This window comes from Convolutriloba macropyga, chromosome 6 (assembly GCF_964194025.1).
Source record: "Convolutriloba macropyga chromosome 6, txConMacr16.3, whole genome shotgun sequence".
Taxonomy (NCBI): Eukaryota; Metazoa; Xenacoelomorpha; order Acoela; family Convolutidae; genus Convolutriloba; species Convolutriloba macropyga.
The window spans coordinates 51,751,336-51,776,891 of NC_134473.1; the positions used below are offsets into that span (position 1 = coordinate 51,751,336).

At 34.4% G+C, this 25,556-nt stretch overlaps 1 protein-coding gene across 1 annotated transcript; it reads right to left on the reverse strand.

Annotated features, from left to right (window-relative positions):
• Positions 1-9,278: 9,278 nt before the first annotated feature.
• LOC142341033 (zinc metalloproteinase-disintegrin-like 2d) lies at positions 9,279-24,801 on the reverse strand. Its single transcript, XM_075391864.1, has 5 exons — positions 24,579-24,801; positions 18,865-19,096; positions 16,016-16,234; positions 10,512-10,649; positions 9,279-9,733 (listed from the first exon to the last, which is right to left on the reverse strand). Exons 1-5 carry the CDS (start codon positions 24,736-24,738, stop codon positions 9,472-9,474), a joined length of 1,011 nt encoding a protein of 336 aa, XP_075247979.1. The 5' UTR covers positions 24,739-24,801; the 3' UTR covers positions 9,279-9,471.
• Between the last annotated feature and the right edge of the window lie 755 nt (positions 24,802-25,556).

Consider the following 25,556-nt stretch of genomic DNA (forward strand, 5'->3'; position numbering starts at 1 on the left):
ATTTATAATTTTTCCATTCCAGCAAAATGACGAATTATGTGATGTAACTCTCAACGGAGAGCATACATTTGGAAAAAACACTACAGATGTTTTGCATTTGATAAAGATTAAATTTACAGCTTTAAAAATCATTTCAATAAAATACTTTCAAGTTCATCAATGTAATGTTCTGCTGGGAAAAAATGCAGAATAGAAAAAGTTATCGGATTAAAAGCAAATGGCGTTCCAAAAAGCAATAAACATTTTGAAATGGATTAAAATTCCTCTTGAAAGAGTGAAAGTAAAAATTTTAAAAAGATATTCCAGTAGCATCTGCTTCAGCACTTTAAACTGGTACCAATAAAAACACGTTAAGTACTTCAAAATTTTTTTTTGTTTGGCTGAAAACGGAAACATTAAATTGATTTAAAATATTGTACTGGAAGCTGAGTTGTCTATGTGAAACTTAACTTTTAAACTTTAATAGACTGGTTTTGAAAATAATTTACCTATCATCTTGGAAATAAAAGCAAACAGAGTCATGAAAATTAGTATTTGTTAAAGATGACTTGATTAGTATATATTGTTGAAGAAAATTTCATAGAATAGGTAGAGTTACGTGAATCATCTTCATTTGTTCTCCAAAACCCCTTAGTGAATGCAGACAGTTACAACTCTCTTTCGCGAATATTCTTTTTCCAAATAACATTTTATCATGTAAAAGCACGTGATGCTACGCAAATTGTTATTCAGTAAGAAAATTTGTAGATTTTCAAACAAAAAAATTTCAATTTAAAATCTTGAAACACAAAATTTCCTTGAAAAGACTGGTGAATTAGACTAATTGTTCATGCTTAAATGCATTTATTACCTTACTAAAGTTTCAGCGAAAACAATGTCATAAAATAAAACGAAATGTAAAAAATTCTAAAAATTCCGGACGGCTCATTTTAATCTAGCGATGAAACCAGGTTTTACACCAAAGAATATCATCAACGAAAGGTCGTAATTGGATGATCGAGGACTATTTGAATAAAACGTATCAAAGAAAAAAATACTCTCATTGAGGTCTCCGCAATTTTCTGGGGGTCTTAAATTATGGGACAGCATATTTGTAATTTTGAGAGCTCATTATGTCTGTTCTGTGATCTAATTTGCATGCGAAAATTCAAGACTACTCGCTTCATAATAACCTCTCAAACCAGCGCTGAGTCATAGTAATTGACCTTGGCCGCTTCTGTAATTCTTTAAACTCTATAGCACAAAGATCAGCGTAAAAAATCGCATTTCCCAAAAAACATTCTGAACAGTGCAAAATCCATTACTGTGTTTTCTGTCAGCAATCAAAACTAACAGGCTGTACTAAAGCATTAGCAGAGTAAATGAAAGGCTGCGCTGAAAGACTATAAAACATCCTTAAACATCGATTGAAATTGTATAAAATCATGAAATCAGCATAAAAAATAATTACGCAACTTAATGAGTGTCCATGTCATCTAACATGAGAAAAGTCTGAAAACTACGCATGTCCTCTAACATGAGTAAATCAGGTTTCATTTAGTCATGTCCTCTAACATGGAAGTTCTGGATTCACCATCCCAATTAAAAAAAAGTTTCAGCTCTTTTTCATTTTACAGGTAAACTCTATGAAAATATTCCTGATGAAAAATTTTTATCGGTTTTTTTCTAACTCATCAGGTTGACATGTAGAAAAAAGTGATAATAGAAAAGCGTTAAAAATTTGTAATTTTTCTATTCCATCAAACTGACGAATTTTGTGATGTAAATCTCAACGGAGAGCATACATTGGGAAAAAACACTACAGATGTTTTGGAATTAAGATAGATTCAAATTTCAGCTTTAAAAGTCAAATCAATAAAAATCTTTCAAATTCAAGACAAAGGATAAACCAACAGAAATATTGGAGAATCAAAGCCACATGAGAAAAAAAGTTGAAAGGTCTAAAGATCTTTAATAAAAATCTGACATTTTACTAGCGAAATTGGTGTAATGAGTCAAATTAGTGTTTCAAAATTTATAAACAATAAATGTGATATATTTCCATGAAAATCATTTTCTACCGATAACTTTTCCTGGATGTAATGTTCTGCTGAGAAAAAAATTGCAGAATAGAACAACTTACCGGTTTAAAAGCAATTGGCGTTCCTTACAACATAAAACATTCTGAAATGTAATAAACTTCCTCATGAAATACTGAAAGTAAAATTTTAAAGTGTTCTCATAGCATCTGCTTCAGCAATTGAAACCGGTTCCAATAAAAAAAAACGTTAATTACTTCAAAATTTTTTTGTTTGTCTGAAAACGGAATCATTAAATTAATTTAAAAAATTCTGCTGGAAACTGAATTTTATATGTGAAGCCTCACTTTTAACCTTTAATAGACTGGTTATGAAAGTAATTTACAATTAATTTGTCATCTTGGAAACGAAAGCAAACAGATTCAAGAAAAGTATTTCTTAAAAATGACTCGATTAATATAAATTGTTGAAAAAAAAATACATAAAATAGGTAGGTATAGTCAGGTGAATCCTCTTCATTTTTTCCCAACCCCACTTAGTAATTACAGACAATTTCAACTCTCATTTGCGCGTACTCTTTTTCCTGAAATACTTTTTATCTTGTAAAAAAAAGCAAGTGATGATACGCAAATGGTTATTCAGTAAGAAAATTTATAGATATTCAAAAAAACATGTCAATTTAAAATCTTGAAACAGAAAATTTCATTGAAAAGACTGATGAGTTTGTCTTCCTGTTCAAGCTTGAAGGCATTTGATACCTTAATAAGGTTTCAGCGAAAACAATGTCTTAAAATAATACAAATTCTAACAAACTTTGAAAATTTTAGAAGGGTTATTTTAATCTAGCGAAGAAACCAGGTTTTACCTCTATAGAATATCGTCAAAGAATGGTCGTAGTTGGGTGTTCGAGGACTATTTGAAAGAAGAAAACTTATCTGTGAATGAAAATACGCTCATTGAGGTTGCTGCAATTATCTGGGGTTCTTGAATTATAGGACAGCATTTTTGTAATTTGAGAGCTCATTATGTCTGTTCTCTGATCTAAATTGCATCGCAAAAATTCAAGACTACTCGCATCATAGTAACCTTGCAAATCAGCGCTGAGTCATAGTATTTCCCGGTCTGTTTTTAATATGGCTGTATTATGATCATATGTCACATTTTAGCCTCTTCAGCGCAAAACTCAGCGTAAGAAAATTGCCTCTCTGAAAACAATTTTGAACAGTTCAAAAACCAAACCTGCGTTTTATATCAGCAGACAAAATTCATAGACTGTTCAAAATATGAACAGACTTAATTAATGGCTACGCTGACAGTCTAAAAACATGCTTAAAATTCGATTGAATTTTGTATAGAACTATGAAATCAATTTTAAAAAAATAATAACGCAGTTTAATAAATGTCCATGTCCTCTAACATTTGAAAAGTTTGAAAATTACCCATGTCCTCTAACTTGAGAAAATCAGTTTTTATTCTGTCCATGCCCTATAACATGGAAGTTCTGGAGTTTATATCCCAATTTCCATATTTCTCCTTAGATGTCTTCTCATGCTTTTGCCAAGACACAACTCTGGAGACTCCACCTCTGAATGGGTCCAGAGGGATGAAGTAACTTCAGGGATAAGTGGATGTGACGCTGAATATCACAGTCTCACCAACATGACTGCCAGATCTCGTTAACAGATAAAAAAGACAAAAGAGCGGGGAAATAAAATAGTAAAATGAAAAAAGTCTATGGCCAAATGCTATGTGAAAATTTTAAATTCAAACATAATGAATCATACCGAATAATGCTTGAAGCAACGTCCAGCGTTCTAAGAGTTTTATAAATTATGGTTTTTAAAATGATGGATTACTTAACACTAATGGTAAGTAATTAAGTATTAAAGTTGACTGAGTGCTGTTTTGATCGTACCAAAATCAGTACATAATCATTCATTTTTTACAACAATTGTTTATTAAGGACTGATTTAATCACATCTCCCAGTTTGAGGTCCAGACCGAAATGGCCTCTGATCAGACCATCCCAGACAAAACTGACTTCTGATCAGACTGAGCCAGACTAGTTTGACCTCTGATCAGACTAGAGTGCGCTCTAAGCTCTGTGTGCGCTTCGAGTGCGCTCGAAAACTTCCTCTGATCAGACTATTATGCGCTCGAATGTCACCCCCTGATCAGACGAGTGTGCGCTCGAATCTGCCCCTGATCAGACTGAAGTGCGCTAGAAATCGCCTCTTATCAGACTGCAGTGCGCTCGAAGTCGCCTCTGATCAGAGTGAAGTGCGCTCGAAATCGCCTCTGATCAGACTAAAGTGCGTTCAAAATAGTCTGATCAGAGAAAGGAGTTGAAGATAAAAAAAATCTCTCAATACGGTCATAATATATTCATTTCATGAAAATTGATGTTTTCAGAAATATATACAACTAAGGAAAAGCCTATAATAAAAGTATTGCCAATTAAAAGAAATCCAAAGTGCTGGAGAAACAATTTGTTGAGTATGCCAATAATTCAAGTTTTTGACTTAATAGATGAACTTACACAGCTTTACATAATAATGTCTTGATCTACAGTTAATCCCAAGCTTTTCAAAAGTGGACCGGCAGTTGCTATCAGCTGGGCCTCTTGTTTCTGATCGACCCATCAGGCTCTCGATGGGTTTCTGATAAGAATGCGTCTCTATTGTAGACTCTTAGGAGAGACAGTCTCAGTCAGCAAAACAAAAACAAAAAAAAATTGAAAGAAAAATTCGCTCGAATCGGCCTCTGATGAGACCAGTGTGCGCACGAATCGGCCTCTGATCAGACTAGTGTGCGCTCGAATTGGCCTCTGATCAGACAAGTTCGCGCTCAAAATTGCCTCTGGTCAGACCGTCCTAGACCGCCGTGACCTCTGATCAGACAAGATCCAGACCATTGTCCAGGCAAAATTGCGCTCGAGGTCTTCTCCAGACCATGTCATGAAAAAAATGAAAATTTCGATTAAAATTTTGGAATTTTGGTCTATGCACTTTTTGAGCATGACCGTTAATTAGAAATGGTGATTATCCGGACCCCCAACCCCCGCAGTTTAAGTGCACAGCCACTGGGTTAGGGGGTGAAGATTATTAAGAAAAGATTTGTAAAACAACGGGTGCTTCAAACAGGTGTGAGTAAACAGCTGTTTACTCACACCTGATTGAAGCACTCGTTGTTTTACAAATCTTTTCTTAATAATCTGCACCCTCTAAGCCAGTGGTTGTGCACTTAAACTTCGGGGGTTGGGGGTCCGGATAATCACCATTTCTAATTAACGGTCATGCTCAAAAAGTGCATAGACCAAAATTACAAAATTTTAATCAAAATTTTCATTTTTTTCATGACTTTTCCATGACGGGAATCAAAACCAGAGACTCTCAGACTATGTTTAGAAAAAAGTATCTATGAGACTTACACTGCACATCATAAGTAGCGATCCACTCTTAAGATACACTGATGCAGTACTATATACAATTGGACGATATACAATTGGAATACAAAGTTCCGTACTGATATGCTGTGGCACTAGGGTCCGGGTAATAACATCGCCAGTCTGGCTTAAGCTTACTATAGTAATATTGACACTTGATGTGATGAGCAGATAGATACCTTGTTTTTGTGAGCATGCATGGTTGGGCGCGCAAATAAATTGCCTCAACATGTCTTGGATGACAGTATAATAGATACTCATCTCTTTCATCTCTTTACTTCAATTTAAGTAAAATCTGCTTCAAATATCATTACGCAGTTTGGCAGACCGCCAAATTTTTAACAAATTGTTTGAGGGTAAGAAACTATCGGCTTCTCTGTGAAAAAAAGTTTCAGGTCTTTTTTCATAATGCAGTCAAAGGTTATGATAATATTTCAGATGGAAAAATTATATTGGTATTTCTCTCATCTTGTTGAAAAAATCAATTCCACGTATGATTAACATCGATAGAGAGCAAGTTGATCAATTTGAACGCATATAGCGAGTAATTAGGAGTTTTTATAAATCGATGCCAAAAAATTCTTGATTGTTAAAATTCGAATAGAAGATATCGACGGCTTCTAACGGACGCTAATTACCCAAACTTATCGACAATTTCTCAGGTTGTGTTGAGGACAATTTCTCAGGTTGTGCAGAAACCGACTATGTCGACGAATCACGCGTTGAGGACAACGCCGATAAAACGACAATCTTTTAGTAAGAATTTGTCGTTTTCGTCGTTTTTTTGTCGTTTCTCACGTCGTTTTTTCACATTTAAGAAAAAATCGTTTTTTCACCGCATTTTGTCGTTTCTTACGTCGTTTTTTTAGAAATGAAATCATTGTTTTTTGATCGTTTTTTGTGGTTTCTTACGTCGTTTTTTTTTAATGCAATCGTCGTTTTTTGATCGTTTTTTGTCGTTTTTTATTGCTTCTACTCAATGCGAAAAAAGCGCTGAGTTGGAAAAAGACAATGATTTTTTTTAGAAAATACACAAATTTATAGAAGTTTTACAAACATACATACATACATACATACATACATACATACATACATACATACATACATACATACATACATACATACATACATACATACATACATACATACATACATACATACATACATACATACATACATACATACATACATACATACATACATACATACATACATACATACATACATACATACATACATACATACATATATACATACATACATACATACATACATACATACATACATACATACATACATACATACATACATACATACATACATACATACATACATATATAAACTCATTCATACATTCATACATAGATTCTATGGTTTCATAGATTCTGTATATTTGATTCGTTCAGAAACCGTCAAGTTTTCTGTCCAAAAAATGTCCTTACTGTATTCAAATGTCACGATACTTTTTTATCACAGGATTTCAAACATTTTTCGTTGAGAAAGATGTCAAAAACAGTGCAATTTTATCGAATTTCACGTTAAAAAGACTTGTTGAACATTGAGACTTTTTTTAATTCCTTAGTTCTTTTGTAAAACTTGTCCTTGAAATTTTGTAAAACTTTGTATTCGGGAATTCAATGGTTTTTCATTTTTTGCGAAATCATGAAATTCTTGTTTGAGTTCTTTTTGAGATAGAACACAAAAATTATCTTGTCTTTTGCGGTGAGGCAGGAAATTGTTCCTACTTCGTGGTAGAGGTCTTCAGCTTCGAGAAAGTACGGAATGCGCTTGCATTGAGTCCTGAATTACGTCAGGTTTGGTTCGCTTTGCTGGATTTTGTGGGAATTTTGTCTTACCAGAAAATTCGGGCACGCTTCTGATGATTTTTCTTAAACTACTGCGCCAATTAGGCGGACATAGTCGCGTTTTGTTGATTGTGAGCTATTCTTGAAAACAATTTTCATTTGATTACAGAAATCGGCCTGCTGAGAAGTTTATGAGGCTCTATGATAAATTTTTTTTAAAGTTAGGAACTCAAAATGTTCTTTAGTATTGATGCCGTTTTTGTTTAGTTTGTTGTATTGCCATTTGCAAATTGTGTTATATAGGTCTCGTATCGATCCATCAAGTTTTTGGAATCCTTAATTTTGGAGATAGAGTTTGAGCCTAGATTTTTTTGCTAGGTTTAGCCATAGCCCGGATTCGCTCGTTCCCAGCCCGGATGTGAAAGGAGGAGGGAAACACACCCAGAAGGTACTGGAAGATCTTGAAAAAGTTGTTTTCTTTTTAATCAACTTGAGACTTTTTCCGACAATTTTATTGCCATTTTGTATGTTTTGCTGTTTTGCTGTTTTCTTTTGCTTGGAGATAGAGTTTGAGCCTAGTTTTTTTTGCTAGGTCATTGCTCATTTCTCCTTTGGTTGTTTGTTTGTAACTCCGCCGTAGCCGGTCCCCAGCCCTGATGAGAAAGGAGGACGGAAACACACCCAGAGCATACCGGAAGAACTCGAAAAAGTTGATTTTTTTAAATCAACGTGAGACTTTTTCCGACAATTTTATTGCCATTTTGTATGTTTTGCTGTTTTGCTGTTTTCTTTTGCTTGGAGATAGAGTTTGAGCCTAGTTTTTTTGCTAGGTCATTGCTCATTTCTCCTTTGGTTGTTTGTTTGTAACTCCGCCGTAGCCGGTCCCCAGCCCGGATGAGAAAGGAGGACGGAAACACACCCAGAGCATACTGGAAGAACTCGAAAAAGTTGATTTTTTTAAATCAACGTGAGACTTTTTCCGACAATTTTACTGCCATTTTATATGATATTCCACATGTAAGAAACGACAAAAAAACGACGACGCATTTGTATAAACGACGATTTTTATGTAAGACACGACGAAAACGACGAAAAAAACCGACGAGAAAACAATCATTTCTTACAAAAAAGGATGAAAAAACGATCATTTCTTACCTGAAGTACCGACAAAAAAACGATAATTTCTTAAATAAAAATAACGACGGAAAAAACTAACAAAACGACGATTACCACGTAAGGGCTTTTGATGGTTTTTGTCTAAGGAAAACGATCAGAAAACGACAATTTCTTACAAGTGAAAAACAAAATTCCTCTACACGGGCAGAAGGAAAAAACGTACAGGCTATCGTTATTCTCTAACTACCTTATCTTTAACCGTTTTTTGTTTGAAGTCCACAACTTGGGCAATAGAGTTGGATTCACTCTATGGTTTTTATTCAACAGTTTTTGTTAAAGTTATTTACAACACTCATGCTCTGCACTCAAGGTACCAAATATGACGCTAATTGAATAATAAATTGCGGTTTAAACATTGCCGTTCCCATAAATTTGTACAGAATTACGAACATTCACATGAACACAATGTAGCACCCACACATTGTTCAATTGAGCAACACAACAGCAGTCAATTGTAGTTATTATATAGATAAATAGAAAGCGCCGAAGTTGTTAATAAGATAATCTTATAGTTGCTATTTTCATTGAAGCATTTTGAAATACTTATGAGATCAATAAAATCTTATAAATGGCAATGTATAGACATCCTGGCAAGCCTTTTTATAATGTTTGGGGTCGTGGAGAACAGACGATATGCTTATCAATTCATTAAAAATTTCTATCGCTTCATCAAATGGGATAATCTTCCGAAAACCGATTTGATTAACCCACATTTCATAATTGGCACACTTTTTCGATTAGTTTAGTGTATTGCATGCAGCTGCAACGGAAAGCGAACGTTTCAAAACACATGTAAGAGTCTTTCAAAAGGCCAAATTAATATCCATTTGCAAATTGAAAGTTTTTTCAACGTTCGCTTGCGTTGCAACGTTAAGGGATTGGCGATATACCTGATGAATTTTCTCTCATCTTAAAAGTTCTGATGTCATTCTAAGAGTAAAGAGACCGCATAAATTGAAGGCTATTGTTTGGGTATTATTAGTTAGGGTTTTATTTCAAAGCGTTTACATGAAGTATTATTCGTCTCTCAAAGGTCTTTAAATTCTTCCAGAAGTGTTTTGTACAAGCACTCCCCACCCATGCAAAACTTGTGCGACACACCAGGATTGCAATCAGTCCCATTTTTTGTATAGGAGAGGTCGACTCCATCTTCCGTCATAAGAGAGGATATAGAGTAGCATTTCTGACCTCCAATGTCAAATGAATGCACATTCACTTCTTCATCAGATGGTACTTTGATCAAAGATGCAGGATCTGAGCTGGTCACAGAGCAAAATAGCTTCCCACACCTGTAAAGTAGAAATTACCTGCGGTCAAATTAGGACTTTGTTCTTTCACTTTCTTTCCCGCGGATAAGGAAGTTAACATAAAAACTTGAAATTAGAGCAATTACAAGCTCGTTATGTTGTTTGAATGTCAATACCATTGTAGTCAAAAAAAGCTTGGGAGCTTTGTGGGATGTGATCCGAATTGAACCTCACTGCGAGAGTCTTACTATACGCTCTTAAATTGAGCTATCATTTCAAGTGCCATCTTATGATCATAACTTACTCACTAGAGTGTATACTTGAACACTTAATTACGCTTGTCAAGGAAGATATCACAGTGATAAATGAAACCTGGTTGAGGTACCAGACGAAGAAGCAAAATGAATATATGAACTTTAGATCCATATATACTGATGCAGCAAAAAATGCACTTTTATTTGTTTTATTAGATTTGTAAATGTTTAAATAATTGGCATTGTAGTTGAAAGAGGAGAAATTTTAAAACTTGACTGTTTTTTTTTCATTTTTTGTTATCAACAAATCAAAGCAACAAGATAAAGTTTTCTAGTGTTGTTTCAGCAATGCTTGATCTTATACATTTTTTATTTTTTGTTCTGCTATTTTGAAACCTTCCATTTTCTCGAAGATTTGAAGATTTTCTGTTTTCTTGACCTAAAACAAAAAAAAATTAAATACCGGACAAGAAAACTGTTTAAGTCTAGCCATATCATGTCATGACATAATCTTGAGAAAAATCACAATGTAATTCTGTACAGTGTCTGGGTTTTCTTCGCTTCACCTGTACTGTTTTTTCTTTGGTGAACAGGCATTGAAAGTTGAATCTTCGTTGATACCACAATTCCCGTACTCTGTTCCGTCAGTATTTTTTTTCATGCAGTCATCTGGCGCTTTTGAAACCACATCTTTGCCAAATATACTAAAGCAGAACAAATGGATTATGCTGTTCGTTATTACCACATAATCACTTAACTTATTAAAAAGATTCAAACCTATTAAGTAGATTTAAAACTATTAAATAGAAGTTAAGAAGTCTGAAGAAATTTTAACACAAATAAACAATTCTTGTTTTTCATTTTATTGCATCACAGCCACTACAACTTTACAAAGCCATTTCCAACTTTTATGGAGAAAAAAAATCTCCAGACAAAGATATCGAAAAGTATTGGAAAGCTCATTAAAAAAGAATTAAAGCAATGAAATTTTTTTTACCCTATTTTCTCTTACTTTTCAGGTTTTCTCCGCTTTTCCTGTCTACACCGCAGTTTTTTAATACATTTTTATTTATTTTTTTAAATAAAAAAGTTTTGTCCGAATTAAGACATTAATCTTGGTTGATTTAACAATTTTAGCAACTATCAACCACAAAGTTAATTAAACCTACATGTTTTTAGTCGTTTAAATATTATCGCAGTCATAGTGGCGGAGAAGCCATAAATCAATTTATACTTTATATAGAAGGCCCTGCCACAAAACGCCAAGCCTGGAAAACGTTAACCTAGCTTGTTAAAACCTTTCTAACAACGGAAAACTTGTTAATCACAAAACCGTTTTCTGATTATTAGAACCCGATGATAAATTGAGGGGAAAGGCTATACCCTAAAACTAACATCAGACAATTTTGAGAGCTAGATACTTGATGAAAGCCGGAAAGATATACATCACATTTCGTAGTTCTTTGAACCCTGTTAACTATTGCGGAAAATCAAGCTGTTCAAAAATAGGCAATCAGGTAGTTTAGATACCATCCCAGCTGAAAGCAGATATTTATCTTGCAAGATTTTCCAAGATTCTTGCAAAAAATTATTATCAAGACCATGGCTATCTTGCGAGATATTGCAAGATAAATGGTAATCCAACCAGAACCTTGCAAGTTTGTTTCGGCCAAGCTCTACTCTCATTGGCAGATACAGGTGAATTATATTTCATTTTGCGCAGAGATTGTCCAGGATATAGTTGCGCGTATTTTAAGATAAACTGAAACAAAACTACATTACATAAATGAATGTTTATGCAAACAATTTCTTGGAAGACAGTCCTGCGAGACGATTTACTGTTTTTTTAAAAAATTTTTGTAAGATCTTGCAAGTTAACTTTTCGTTTTTGACTGGAAAAGAGATACCTGCGAAAAAAATGCGTTCTTTTTTTGCAATCAATTTCATAAACTTTGCTTTGATCACAAATTTTGTGTTTTAAGCCAGAGTTTCAATTTTTTTCTAGTGAGGGAACAATTCTAAAAACCAGTGAAATCAGCGAAAAAAAAGCAATTGTTGCAAAAATTTCCACTTTTTCCGTTGAAAAACTGTTTTGTGTGCAGAAAAGAAACAATTTCCAATGATGACTGGATCAATTGATAATTTGCTCAACAGAAGTTGTTAGGGCTGCTTGTTCATGAATTGTGCGAGCTAAAATGAAAAGGGAAATTCATAAGAAATGTGTAAGATAGTTTTCTGTTTTCTCAAGCGAACAGACACCACTCAACAGATGGATTTTTTGTCAAACCAACTTTTCATTGAAAAAAAAACAAATTTTCTTGTAATTGTCAATTTTGGGTTCAAAAATCTCTGAATGTCTCAAATTTTTTTGTGCTTGAACAAGAGGGAAACTATCGCATTGAAAAATTTTCAATGCAAACCACTCAATCAGGAGGCAACAAAAATCCTCCAGAAATTATTTTATCAATCCTCTAGTTCTCACCGAACTGCAGGCTAGCATTTTTGTCACTGTAACACTCGGACCAAAAAATGGAATAATTTTAATTTTTGTTCAAAATTTCAGGAAACGCTACTCAAAGAGCAGTTTTTGACTGCTTTCTGCTCCTTGCCTGTAAAAAACATGTTGTTTTAGTTAGATTGTCAATCTAACGTATAGAAGCAGAGCTGCATGGAGCAATTTATCGTGATGAAAAATTATTAGACAAACCGGAAAAAGAGAACTTATCGAGTGTTTTTCAATTGTTTTCGTATTTTTGATATTGGTTCATCAAGTTAAACCTAACTATTGCCTTGTGTTTTTGGTTCAATGAAGTATGACGAAAAGTGCATGACCAAATGTGATGTTATTTATTGAATTTGGGAATGGGCCGTTCTAATTGTTATTCAAAAGTTACGCCCAACAACAAACAAAAAGGAAAAAAGAGTCAAAAGTTTCAACTTTGCTGAGATTTTTTGACAGCATTTTACTTTCAAAATTTCTTTTAGGCGATGTTCAGCCTCTAAATCAAACTGAAAAAGACAATACTTACGATTCAATGATTTTCACACATAACTCTTTTTTTCAACGAAAATGTGGAAATTAATTAGAAAATATTGCAGAGGTAGTTCACAAACTTGTAGGAGAAGTTTTTTTTTTTTTTGCAACAAGTAAATTAAAATTATAACCATACGGTTAAATATACCTGAAACAAAAAATAATTCAAATCATTCAAACAAAATAATATAATAAACATCAACAATCTTCTTAAAGAATCACATTTTAAAATTTTCTTTCGATTGTTTTCTTCCTAAAAATAAAAATAACTTTTAAAAGCTCCTACGTTACTATTCAAAGGAATTTTTTCATGTTGTGAGAGCAAGAAATCATTCAACGTTTTCTTAAAAACTTTTCCATTTTTTGCCAACCGAAGCCAATGTGGTAACTTATTCCATTTTTGTACGCATTGACGAACAATCGAATTCATTCCAAAGCTTGTTTCGGCATTTTGTCTAACTTTGAATTGTTTTGTTCGAGTATTTTGATGAAGACTCAGATACCCGTGAAAATTTTCAGGATTTTCTGGCCTAGCAATATCATAATAAAATTTAATTAGCGACATTTTCGCTATTATCAGCTCAGCTGGTAGGGTTTTTGTCTGGATTAGCAGATCTCTCGCTTTGTCATACTTTTTGCGTAGAAAACACACCTTTATACCCCAGTTAATCTGTCGGTTAAGGCGTTTTAGGTTTTTTGCAGATAAATTTTGAAAAAAGATTGCCGAAAATGATAAGTGCGAAAGCACAAGTGATTTTAGAAGAAGAATGCGCGCGTTCAGGGGAACTTGATGTCTTATAAGATAAATTGATCTTATAGCATGAGCCATCTTTTTCAAGGTTTTATTCAGCTGCTCCTCAAAACTAAGATTCCTGTCAATTTGAATACCAAGATATCTGCAACTTTTTTGTGTTGTGAGAACTTCGTTTTTGTAAAAAATAGATCCGAAATCAGAATTATCGCGCGAGAAAAAGATTAATTCGGTTTTGTTTGTATTCAAAGTTAGTTTGTTCATCTCTACATATTCTTCTGTTTTTTGTAAAATTTCCGTGACTTTTCCATGAAAGCTACCTTTCTGTCCACAACAGACAATACTTGTGTCATCTGCGAATTGAATTACCTTTTCCGTAGTGCTTATATTAGATGAGAAATCGTTCACATATAAAAGAAAAATGAGTGGTCCTAAAACAGTTCCTTGTGGCACACCGTGATTCAAAATTTCACAATCAGAGAATACGCCATTAAGTTTTACCTTTTGTCTACGGTTGGCAAGAAATGAAAACAATAACTCTTTCGCTTCCTGGGAAAAACCATACATTTCAATTTTTTTCAGGAAAATGTTATGCGAAATGGAATTAAACGCTTTTGCAAGGTCTAGAAAAATAGCCACAGTTTCTTTGCTTTTATCTAGATTAGCCGAAACTGTTTCAACCAGTTCTAGAACTGCATCTGTTGCAGACTTTTTTTTCTGAAATCCGAATTGCTCTTTGTTTATAATTTTATGCTTATCAATGAACTCCATTATCTGAGTCAGGAGGAGGCGCTCAAAAATTTTTGCAAAACTCGGAGTTACAGAAATTGGTCGATAATTTGTGCTATCTAGCTTATCACCTTTTTTAAAAATTGGTGTTACATAGGCTAGTTTCATTTTTGTTGGGAAAACATTCTCCTTAATGCACTGATTCAAGGCGAACTGTAGATGTGCGCCTATAGCTAATTTGCCAGACTTTATGAGTCGAATTGAGAATTCACCTGGTCCTGCCGCTTTGTTATCGTCAAGCGAGTCAATAACTGAATAAAGTTCTTTTTTAGTCACAGTTCTGAATGTGAATTCAGGTATATTAAGTTTATCAGGGTATTTACAAGCAATATTCGAACCTTTGAAAACTCCTAGATTAGCAAATGCTCTATTTAGACAATTGACAATGTTTTTTGGTTCCCTTGAAATTTCACCACTGTCTAATCTGATTTCATCAACCTTGACAACTCTTTCACTCGGACTGGTCTTTTGTTTAATGAATTTCCATTGTTCCTTACTTGTTGGTAGTTTTTGGAAGAAATTGATGCAAAAATTGTTGTGCGCCTCCCTTAGTCTCCTATTAACTAAGTTTCTTATGCGCTTAAATTCACTGTACGTCTCACTGTCAGGACTTCTTTTCCATTTATTGAACAAAAAATGTTTTTGGGCAATCAAATGTTTCAATTCTTGTGTTAACCAGGGCTTAGAATTCTTAGAAATTTCTCCCCTTTTTTTAACACTCTGAATTGGTGCGTGTTTTTCAACAATTTTCTCGAAAATATCGATGAATGAATCAAACATATCGTTGCCATTCTCACATTGGTACATTCGAAACCATTCGGCGAGGGCAAGATCTCTGTTAAATTTAGAGCGTGAGAAAAATCGAAAACTTCTCATCGTTATTATGTTGTCACTCTGAGATTTCAATGGGAGGTTTGATTCGAAGATAACAAGAAAATGGTCGGAGTTAAAAGGGGTTGTTGTGACATTGTAGGCAATTATCTGATCTTTTGAAACAAAACAGTGATAATCTTTTGAAACAAAACAGTGAAGTTCGCACCCCCCCCCCCCCCACCCCTGTGATTGAGGGACAAATTGAGCCTTATACAACCATTTTGTCACGTAGAGAGTAACGATCTAATGACGCACAAATTCGCTGATGTACAGTTTCGTCCTTAGGTTCAAAACCGAAGATGCCAGATTTCGACCTTTCGTTGCACATTTCGACCATTTTTGTTTGCTTGTCGCACTTCTATGACCGGTAAACTCCAACACCTTCTCTGCAACTCAGATTCACCGCTGCCTAATTGTTTTATACCAATTTCTCCGACAAACGCCTCGGTTGAGGTCCCAGGCCCAAGTGAGTCATTGTCCAGGCCGACTTGGTTCACTCGCACGGAGTTCCAGTGCGAATCGAGTTAAAAGGTCTGACCAATACCAACTTTTTGGTCTGGCCAATTCTGAGATACTCGTTCAAAAACACGACACCGGATGCACGAGAAACATGAAAAAAGTACCTTGCACATTGAATTTCGAAAGACTGACAACGATTCCTGTAGCACTTGCCGTAGAACCCAAACCGTTTGCACCCAGCTCCATTAATCATCTGAATTGGACAACTGCCGGAAGTGACTCCATCACACCTCGGTTCGCATGGGTCATCTTCTATTCCTCCCGGGTAACAAAGAGATCCCTCCGCCTTGATGAAACCAAACTCATCGCAACACATGTCACCTCTAAACAATAGCTTTGATATATTTCCAGATCTGACGAAAATAGTTTTTTGCAATATTTGCAGGAAAAATCAACTTTTGAGCAAAAAAAAAGATGTGAAGCGTAAAAATTCTGTGAAAGCTATTTATGACCACAACTCAAGTTGCTGCAGAATTACAATCAAATCCGTTTTCAAACCAGCGAAAACATAAGCTGTCACGCAGATTAGAGTTTCAGAGTTTCTACGCAGTTTTTGTTTAAAATATTACTAAAAATATGTTAAATCAATCTGTGTTAAACTTCATTTCAAAAAAATCAAAACAGAAAATATAAAAACATCAAGAAAAAAAGCACGTAACGAAATCTTCGAAAAAATCAAGCCATGACCCGGAGTGAACATCAAGTCTTAAACACCCATGGTTCCGTGAAATTGCAAGTTTTGGATCAGTACTGTATCAGAGTTCTGATCAAGTATCGTTTTAGACTTGGCACGTCTTAAATCAAGTCTTAAGTCTTGGCAAGTCTTGATACAACTCTTGGCCGAGACTTGACAAGTCTTGAGTAAGTCTTGGCCAAGACTTGACAAGTCTTGTGCAACTCTTGGCCATAGCTTGACAAGTGTTGGTTCAAGAATTGAGCACAGCTTTTGTTGTTGGTTTGCTTTCGTTTCGCAATGAAAGAAGACCGCCACTTGCATTAGTTTTTCTAAAAAACTCTACCAGGTGAAAAAGAAGGACACGACAACGCGAGCACTTCCACAAAGTTTACTAGAGAATGGAAAAAAATTGATATCAACGATAGATACCAGTCATGGCCACTTTTTCTGCCCGTTAAAAAAATTAATGGTTTTGGGGTGAACATAAGGTACATTTTATATTGGTATATGCTCAATCCAAAAAGAGGTTGGTCAGATTAACAAACTTCTTGTAGGGAAATTGTTACCAATTTTTGCTAAATTTTGCTCAATAATCAAGACTTGTCAAGTCTTGTACAAGACTTAACTCACGGCTTGTCAAAACCTGGTCAAGATTTCACTCGAGACTTGCCAAGTCTTGGCCAAGACTTGACTTAGACTTGACAAATTTTGACATGTCTTCACAAGTATTAAGACTTGAGATAAGACGTGATTAGTATTGATTTACCATTTCAAGACATGTCTTTCACTGAAGAAATAATGATCAAGACTTGAAAATTGTTCGGGGCAAATTAAACAAAATGTGCAAACGTATGGTAAAAAATATAGTTGCTCATATTCTGGAATACATTTCGAAGAAACAAATGAAGACATTGAAAAGTAGTGGCAGATTTCGGCTAGTTGACCAAAATAAAAAATTTACCAGCAAACATATAAAGTTGAAAACAAAAGCGAATCGGAAGAAAAGATATCTTTTTCAGTAAAAAATATAAGCTATTCAAGAAATGATTTAACGTTTACAACAAAAATGAAAGAGTAAACAAACTTTTTTGCCTTTGAAAAAAAATTAATTCCTGAAGAAGTATATTTGTGAAAAGTTTAAACTAAGTTTTAAAATCGGCGTCTTTATAGCCATCTCTTTCTTGCAACGCTTAGTTAAATAGCGATAAATAGTACGTTTGATTGAATAAATTTAGACAAAATCATCTGTGCTGTGTGTCATCACTTTCTGTCAGTGTCTATATTGACCCCCACTTTAGTGGGGAGAAGGAACTATATACTCAACTGGATTTTTTTTGTTGTCAATTTTGGCCGATCGATATATTCATCGTAGAGAATTGTGAGTGCTATCCTTGAAAAGCCCGTACATCGTAGAATACGGAATCAAAATTTTTTCGATATTCTTTTTTACAGGGAGTTATCGAGGTTTAATGTTTTGTGAACATTCGACTGTTTTTTTCCACATTTTCAGTAATTTTTGCTGAAATTTGGCACAATTTCGCTAGTATAGTTCGAAATATGTTCTTTCAACGACAGAGTGTTGTTGTTACCATTATTCCCATAGGCTTCTAATTGAGGATTGAATGAATGATGTTGACAATGAACTCAGTTTATAGCGAATACTAGTAAAGTTTACGATATTGTTCAGTCTCAAATTTTTTTGTACTTCTCAGTTTTTGTTCTTTTCGTCAACTTGTTATTTATTCTCATCCTTGAGAGGCTCCATCCAATTTTTTAAAATTCAAAAGTTATTTTCACATTGATATCATATCGTAACTGATGTTGGACAATATGCGTTTTCAAAAAAGTTTTATGAGTGGTCAATATTTGTGTTTCTTTTTCTCCTCTTTTAGCATATTCCCTGAAAAATTTTTGTTTTTGCTTATTTTATTGTTTATTTTCTCATAGTCTTTCTAATGGCAGATCTTGTGAGCGCTGTATTGAGGCATGGTATTATGCAACTCCTTTAGTAATTCGGTTTTGTAACAATTTTTCAAAATGCGAACATCTATTTTTAATTATCTCATCATTAGGTTGACAATTAATTCAAAAATGTAGATGAGCTCGGGTCGGAACACCATGTGCGAACGCACATTAACGAGCATCCTTGTTACTTTTAATCCTGTTGCCAACAATCAGCAGGCGTGAAAACTAACAAAAGACAACTGCAAAAAGTAATCAATTGATTTGAGTTAACTAAAGAGGAGCCGTTTTGAATAGAGAAATGAGAAACCTCACTTGTTGCAAATTGTACGGCATATGTTATCGGCGCAAATACTTTTGACGGTAGCGTTCTCGAAGCACACATCACCATCTAGTCTCAGTTTACAATCATCAGTGCAATAACATTTGTTATCGCAGTTAATGCCATGGCAATCACATTCTTCCCAGTCTTGGTTGATTGCTCCATCCCCACAGTAGGGTTCATACAGAGGCAGGTCTGGTTTTCTCAAGAGACAATCATACTTCTCTAAAACCTCATTTTGTTGTTTGAAGGATCTCAAAATGGTTTCGGATCAGGTTTTCAGGATTTAAGAAAGAAAATGCTTACCATAAATTCTTCTGATCACTTCGGACCGAGAATATGATCGTATCTATACTGGGCCATGTATAGCAGTCCCCGGACCGAACATCTATATCAACACTGTTCAAGACTAAATTCAAGTCTTAGTTCGTTTCCCAGTACTGGGCAAGTTTAAATTCAAGTCTTACAAGTCTTTCAAATCTTAGCAAAGAGTTGGATAACACTTGGAAGCTGATTCCCTAGTCAAAAAATTTCAAAATTTTTTGACGGAAAATTCCGAATTTCGAAAACCGCCAATTTTTGAAACGAGCCACGTTTTCGAGGCTAATTTTCAGCCACTTTCCCGGGGTCTTATAACTGATATGAAATTAGTAAAAATTGATGCCAAACAGTACTGTAGGACCGGAAGGTCCCAATGGGTCATTTCAGGTAGTTGTAGGCCGCTTGACGTTTTTGACGTTTTTCGAGCCTATTTTTGACAATTTTTTTGGCTAATTCTGTTGTTTTTCATACCTGTTCTTGATTACTTTGCATTTTTTGGAACAATTTTTGACTTGCCAAGTTTTGGCCGAGACTTGGATTTAGACTTACCAATTCTTAAATCTGAACAAAGAGGCTCGATAATGTGCATTCGCAAATCAAGTTCTGACCCCGCTCATCCACATTTTTGGCATAAATGTCTACCAAATAAGAACAGATAGAAAACCCCAAAATTCAAGTATTTTTCGAAAAAAAAATGGGTGAACAAAGATCGCCTTAAACGAAAATAACTCAGGGGAGCAAAAATCTCGCATTACATTCATGAGATCAGCCATTACTAAAAAAGCAAGCCAAGACGAATAATAAAATCAAACAACAATAACAACAAACACTAATTAAATCGAAAACTTTATGTCCATTTAAAAAAAACTTACAAAATCTCAAAATAGCGTGCAATGAAACTGAAACTAAACAAAATAACTTATACTTCACAAGAATAGATATGAGACCACTCCATAAAAATAACTCCATAAATAAAAGACCACTCCATAAATAAAAACAATAACAACAAACACTAATTAAATCGAAAACTTTATGTCCATTTAAAAAAACTTACAAAATCTCAAAATAGCGTGGAATGAAACTGAAACTAAACAAAATAATTTATACTTCACAAGAATAGATATGAGACCACTCCATAAAAATGCTTGGTAACAATTAGACAAAAAAGAACGAAAAAAACAACAAAGATAAAAAACAATTTTCTTATTTTTCTAAAAAAAATTCATTCAATATAAGAAATAACATTAGATGGCAATTGAAAACATCCAATATGTTTCTGATCACACACGCCTCTGTAGCAGGGCCTTAAGTCATTATTGGTTTTTTTGGTTACAAAAATAACAACAAACAGAGACAACTACAAAAATTCAACTGAATTTGCCAAGAGAATGCTGTCGAAACCTTAAAGCCATATTTTACACCTCAAAATATGTTCAATGGAGCCTTCCGCGTACGCCAAAAGTTGGTATAGCGGGTGTCATTATTGAGAATAGGTAACACGTAAAAAAAAGTAAAAAGGGCAAAACTAGTTAACAATTTTGTTTTTTTTTCGAAAACATTTATTTTCAAATTCATGAAAGCCATTAGCTACAAAAATGGCTAATTAAATAGGTTTGTCTATTCGCCCAAAGGAAACCCTTCAAACCTGTATTTTTTCAAAGTATGTCTTACGTCTTTGAAAAGAACATTAGACAAAAATCGAATATTAGTTTACTTTTTGCGCGAAAAACCCCTGTCGAAACCAGTAAATTCACAACGAGTTCTTTAAAAATTCCTTAGATTTTGTGCACTTGCAACTTCCCTCTGCAACAATAATGTCATACTAGAACTATTTTTAACAAGACTAGGTATCACATAGACAAAAAAGAACAAAAAAAGCAAATACAATAAAATGGCTTATATTTCAAAAAACAACTAATTCAAAGATAACCCATAGATGGCAATTGAAAACATCCAATATGATAATGATCTGAAACTTAACAGAAAAACTTGTACTTCACCAGAAAAAATATGGGACCAGCACATTATAAGGCTCGGTAACAATTAGACAAAAAAAAACAAAACCTGCAAAGTTAAAAAAACTCGCTTATATTTTTGAAAACAACTTATTTCAAATTAATGAAAACCTTAGATATCAACTGAAGTTATTGAATTGGTTTATAATAGCCGACGCTTCTATAGGAGGAATTATCACCTCTCAATTGGCCTCTCAAATTGGCCTCTCTCAACGTCACAATTGGCCTCTCAAATTATAACCAATTGAGCCTTCCTCAGACGCCAAGAATCTGGTATAGGCCTTCTCATTAATGAGAAGAGGTAAAAATTAGAATAAATAGAAGAAAGAGGGAAGTATGAATTGAATTTTTTTTAAACAATGATTTTCAAAGTCATGAAAGCCATTAGCTAAATCAAAAAATTAAATAGTTCGTCTATTCATCCAAAGGAAGCCTTTTAGACTTGTAAATATTCAGAATATGTCTTACGTCTACAAAAAGAAGGTCAAATATAGACAGAAATTAAAAATTAATTTACTTCTTGTGCAGAAAATCCGTGTCGAAGCCAGTAAACTCATAACGAACTCTTAATTTTAAGATTTTGTAACTTGCAAATTCCCGCGACAATAATAATGTCTCATTTGACATGTAATTAACGAGACTAGGAATAAAATAGACAACAAAGAACAAAAATGCGAACTTAAACAACGTTAAAAAAGAGGTTTTTTTCTTTTTGAAAACAATTGTTTTAGAAGTCATGAAAGCCATCAGGTATCTACTCAAATCAGAATGAAGGCTCACTTATGACTTCATAAAAAACCAGTGAGAACTATCGTTATCCAGGTATTTTCATGCGACTAAAAAGACAAAGTAAAAACGACAGTTAAAGACAATTGTAAAAAACTCAATTAAATTCTTCGAGAAAGGCATGTCGAAGCCGTTGAAACGAAAATCTATGACTTTCAAGACCTTTATATTTTCAACCTTACTTTTTATTAACACCAATGAGGTAATTTTTGAACTGTCGATTATGTGATAGTATGACAAAACGAGAAAAAAAACGTGATAAACAGACAATAACAAAAAACCAAAAAAATATTGTGGAATCTAGTAGTATCAACGCCAAAAAACCATAAATTAACGCGTAATACAGCAAAGAACAACATTTAATTCAATAAAAAGAGGAGGACGAAGAAGCATTTTTTCTTTGCTGACACTAAGCTACAAGTTGACCAAAATAAGAGAAAAATAGCGGTAATTTTCAATAAGCCGTTGTTTAATTAAAATCAAATATTTCTAAAAGTCAAAACGACCACAATCTTCCGAGTAAAGAAAACAAGTAAATTAATTTGGAAATGTTAGGAAGTCATTTGGACCTATCAACAGTGAGCTTTCATGCGAATTGTTCTGTTCTATAATTAACATAAAAATGCTTGATTTTTTGAAAAAAAGACCGACTGATTTCAAACCGAATTATTTTTTCTATTGTAACAGTCCAAGACTGGACCCAAACCAGCGCCTCTATTGCTGTTCATCCATTTAGAACACAACCCTCAATTGTTTCGAAAGCTTTATATCTACATAATTTGTTGGTTAAACTATCAAATATAAATGCTGAGTTTTTGATACTCATAGAGAAAAGTTAGCAAAAATTTGATACTAGACTACTCTCAATGGAACTGGAAGTAGAACTAGCTCAATTTTGTGGTGTGTACTTCCGGCAAATTTAATCAAACTGACCTAAAATAGCTTATTATTGGCAATATTTGATGAAAAAGGCTGAGTTTTGAAATATGTAGCCCAAATTTCAGCCAGTAGAATTAAATAAAAATAGTCAACAATACTTTTTGTCTCTAAAATGAAAATCAACAGTACTATTCTTAACAATTTTCACAATTTTTAGCAAAACTGACAAAATTGTAGCCGAAATTCGGGAAAATGTGAATAAAAACAACGGAAATTTGTCTATTTTTCACAAAACTTCAAACCTCGATAACTCCCTGTAAAACACAACATTCCAAAAAAAATCTTTTTAATTCAATAATCTATGCTGGAGGTGTTTTTTAATGATACCACTCTTAATTCTGTACAATGAATATATCGATCGGTCAAAATTGTCTGAACAAAAAAAACCCATTTGATTATATAGTACCTCCCCCCTCAAGAGGGGTCGGAACAATAGTATTTAGAATTACCATGTCTTAATTCATACTTGGAATTAGACTGCCAGATTTAAAAAGTGACATGATCATAGCTCTGAATCAGTAATGAAATGAGACTTGTAATTAGACTAGCCCAGTAATTAAATTGGCTTGGCGTTAGGCCCGGGTCTAGTTTCTTTTGGAGCAAAAGAATCTTTGTCAGTTGTTGCCATATTCGACAAATTAGCTCGATATTAATAAAAGATCAGGGCTCAATTAAAATATAGCGTGCAGCTACCCCCCTCCTTAGTTCTCTTAGTGATTTTTAATCAGCTTCCTAATTTTTTTGAACTTTTCAAAGACTCGACACAGTCGGTCATCAATTCTAGGCCACCGTGGTGGCTTTCAGTTAAAGTGGCATAGAGCACAGCGTTTCATGGCAATCAGAGAAAAAGTTTTTGCCGTTTATTTTTATTGGGATAGGTTTTATAATTGGACTTATGTCCGACTAAGACACTAAGTAGACCCCCTGTTAATAAAGTTGGTCGCAGGTTCAGGTCAATATCCAGGCCGATATAAAGTATACGTCCAGACCGTTCCAGAGTGAAAGTGCTTATTTTTGTATGGTTCAAGGCAATGCAATTTTGAATGCCTGACGCCCGTCGTGCGTGTAGTTTTGGTCTAGACATACTTGACCAACTTGCACGTGGGCTGCAAATCCTATGCTCTCTTATCACGTTCAAACACGCAAATGCCACTTTCAAAATGCCAGATATCCGGAGTTCCAGATTATAGAATGCCAGATTCTATAACTGACCGCAGTTTAAAAATTGCAAAGTGCATGGTTCAAGCGAGATTACGTGACTCTGCAGAAAACACTTTGAAATTATGGCTATTTTAAACCGCTTCGCTGTTCTCTATTACTGCCAGTTTTTCCTAACAACTTAATCAGAGTCACATAACATTTACATCATTTTTAACGGCAACTGTTTTCATTTCGGGTCCAGCGTAAACGTTTTAGGTCAAGATCAAGTCGAGCATCATATTTGGGTCGAGCTAAAGTCCAGCATCAAAAATTAGGGTCGAGCGAAAGTCTAATTGAACGATTAGGTCCAGCTAAAGCCTTCTCATGGACTGTTTGGGTTTAGAATGGTCTTTTCATTCCACTTTTTGGCCAAGCATGGTCTTTTCATAAGTCGAAGTCTGAACCTGTGTACGCACGGAGTTGATATATTCATGCTTCAATCCTACCGTTAGTCGCGTAGCTTATCAATTGATCCTCCTGGCATGGTGTGAACAGGTAATAGTCAGCAAAAGGAGACACACCCCCTTGCATGACACAATCGTCGTGATGACAGTCGCAAGGGTTCTCTGGGTCTCTGCCGATGTGATTAAAACCCAGTATATGCATTGCCTCGTGTACAACAATCGTTGCAGTGTGCACATCTTTGCTATTCCAATTGTCCCTTGTTCGAGCAGCTGAAAAGTAACCGGGTAACAAAAAAAGCTATTTCCACCGCTGAAGCTGTGGATCACAGCGGAAGTCTTGTCGCTGTGGGATTCCAGTTTAAGTTGACAATTATTTCAAAATTATTCCATTCTAATTTTAACATCTGTTTAAAAGCAGTCCAAGAACGTTTTAAAAAATTATAACGTTTTAACATATTTTGATTAATTAAGATTTTCATTTTTCTGTGCTCTAATAATTGTTCTTTATTGATATCAGCTTAAGTAGTTTTAAAACAACTGATCCGGCTAGTGAAACTTATCAGCAAGGTCAATTATTGATAACCTTGATAAATGAAACCAATTTATGATCTTGATAGCTGAAAGGCTCACATTTAAGTTAAACAACACGCAATTCTTCTATAAGCATCTACTAGGCTGTTTTCTATACATTGAGCAGAGTTCGAGTTTCAGGAAATATTAAATCTGTTGAATTGGTGTGAAGAAAAAGATCAAGTTTCTGTTGCTTCTAAAGTACCCATGTTGAAGCCCAGACCCAATTCCTTCTCTGTTCAGACGCACTCGAGCGCATACACGTGTTTTCAGAGGGAAATTACAGGGTCTGGACAGCAGTTCGAGCGCACTACAGTCTGAACCATGGTCTGGAGATGGCCCGATCAAACGCCCATTCGAGCAGATTGTCTTTCAATTTTTTTTTCTTTTTAATGGCATATGTCTTTGCCAAAAGTCAACAATACATCAGCATTCCGATCTGAGACTCAC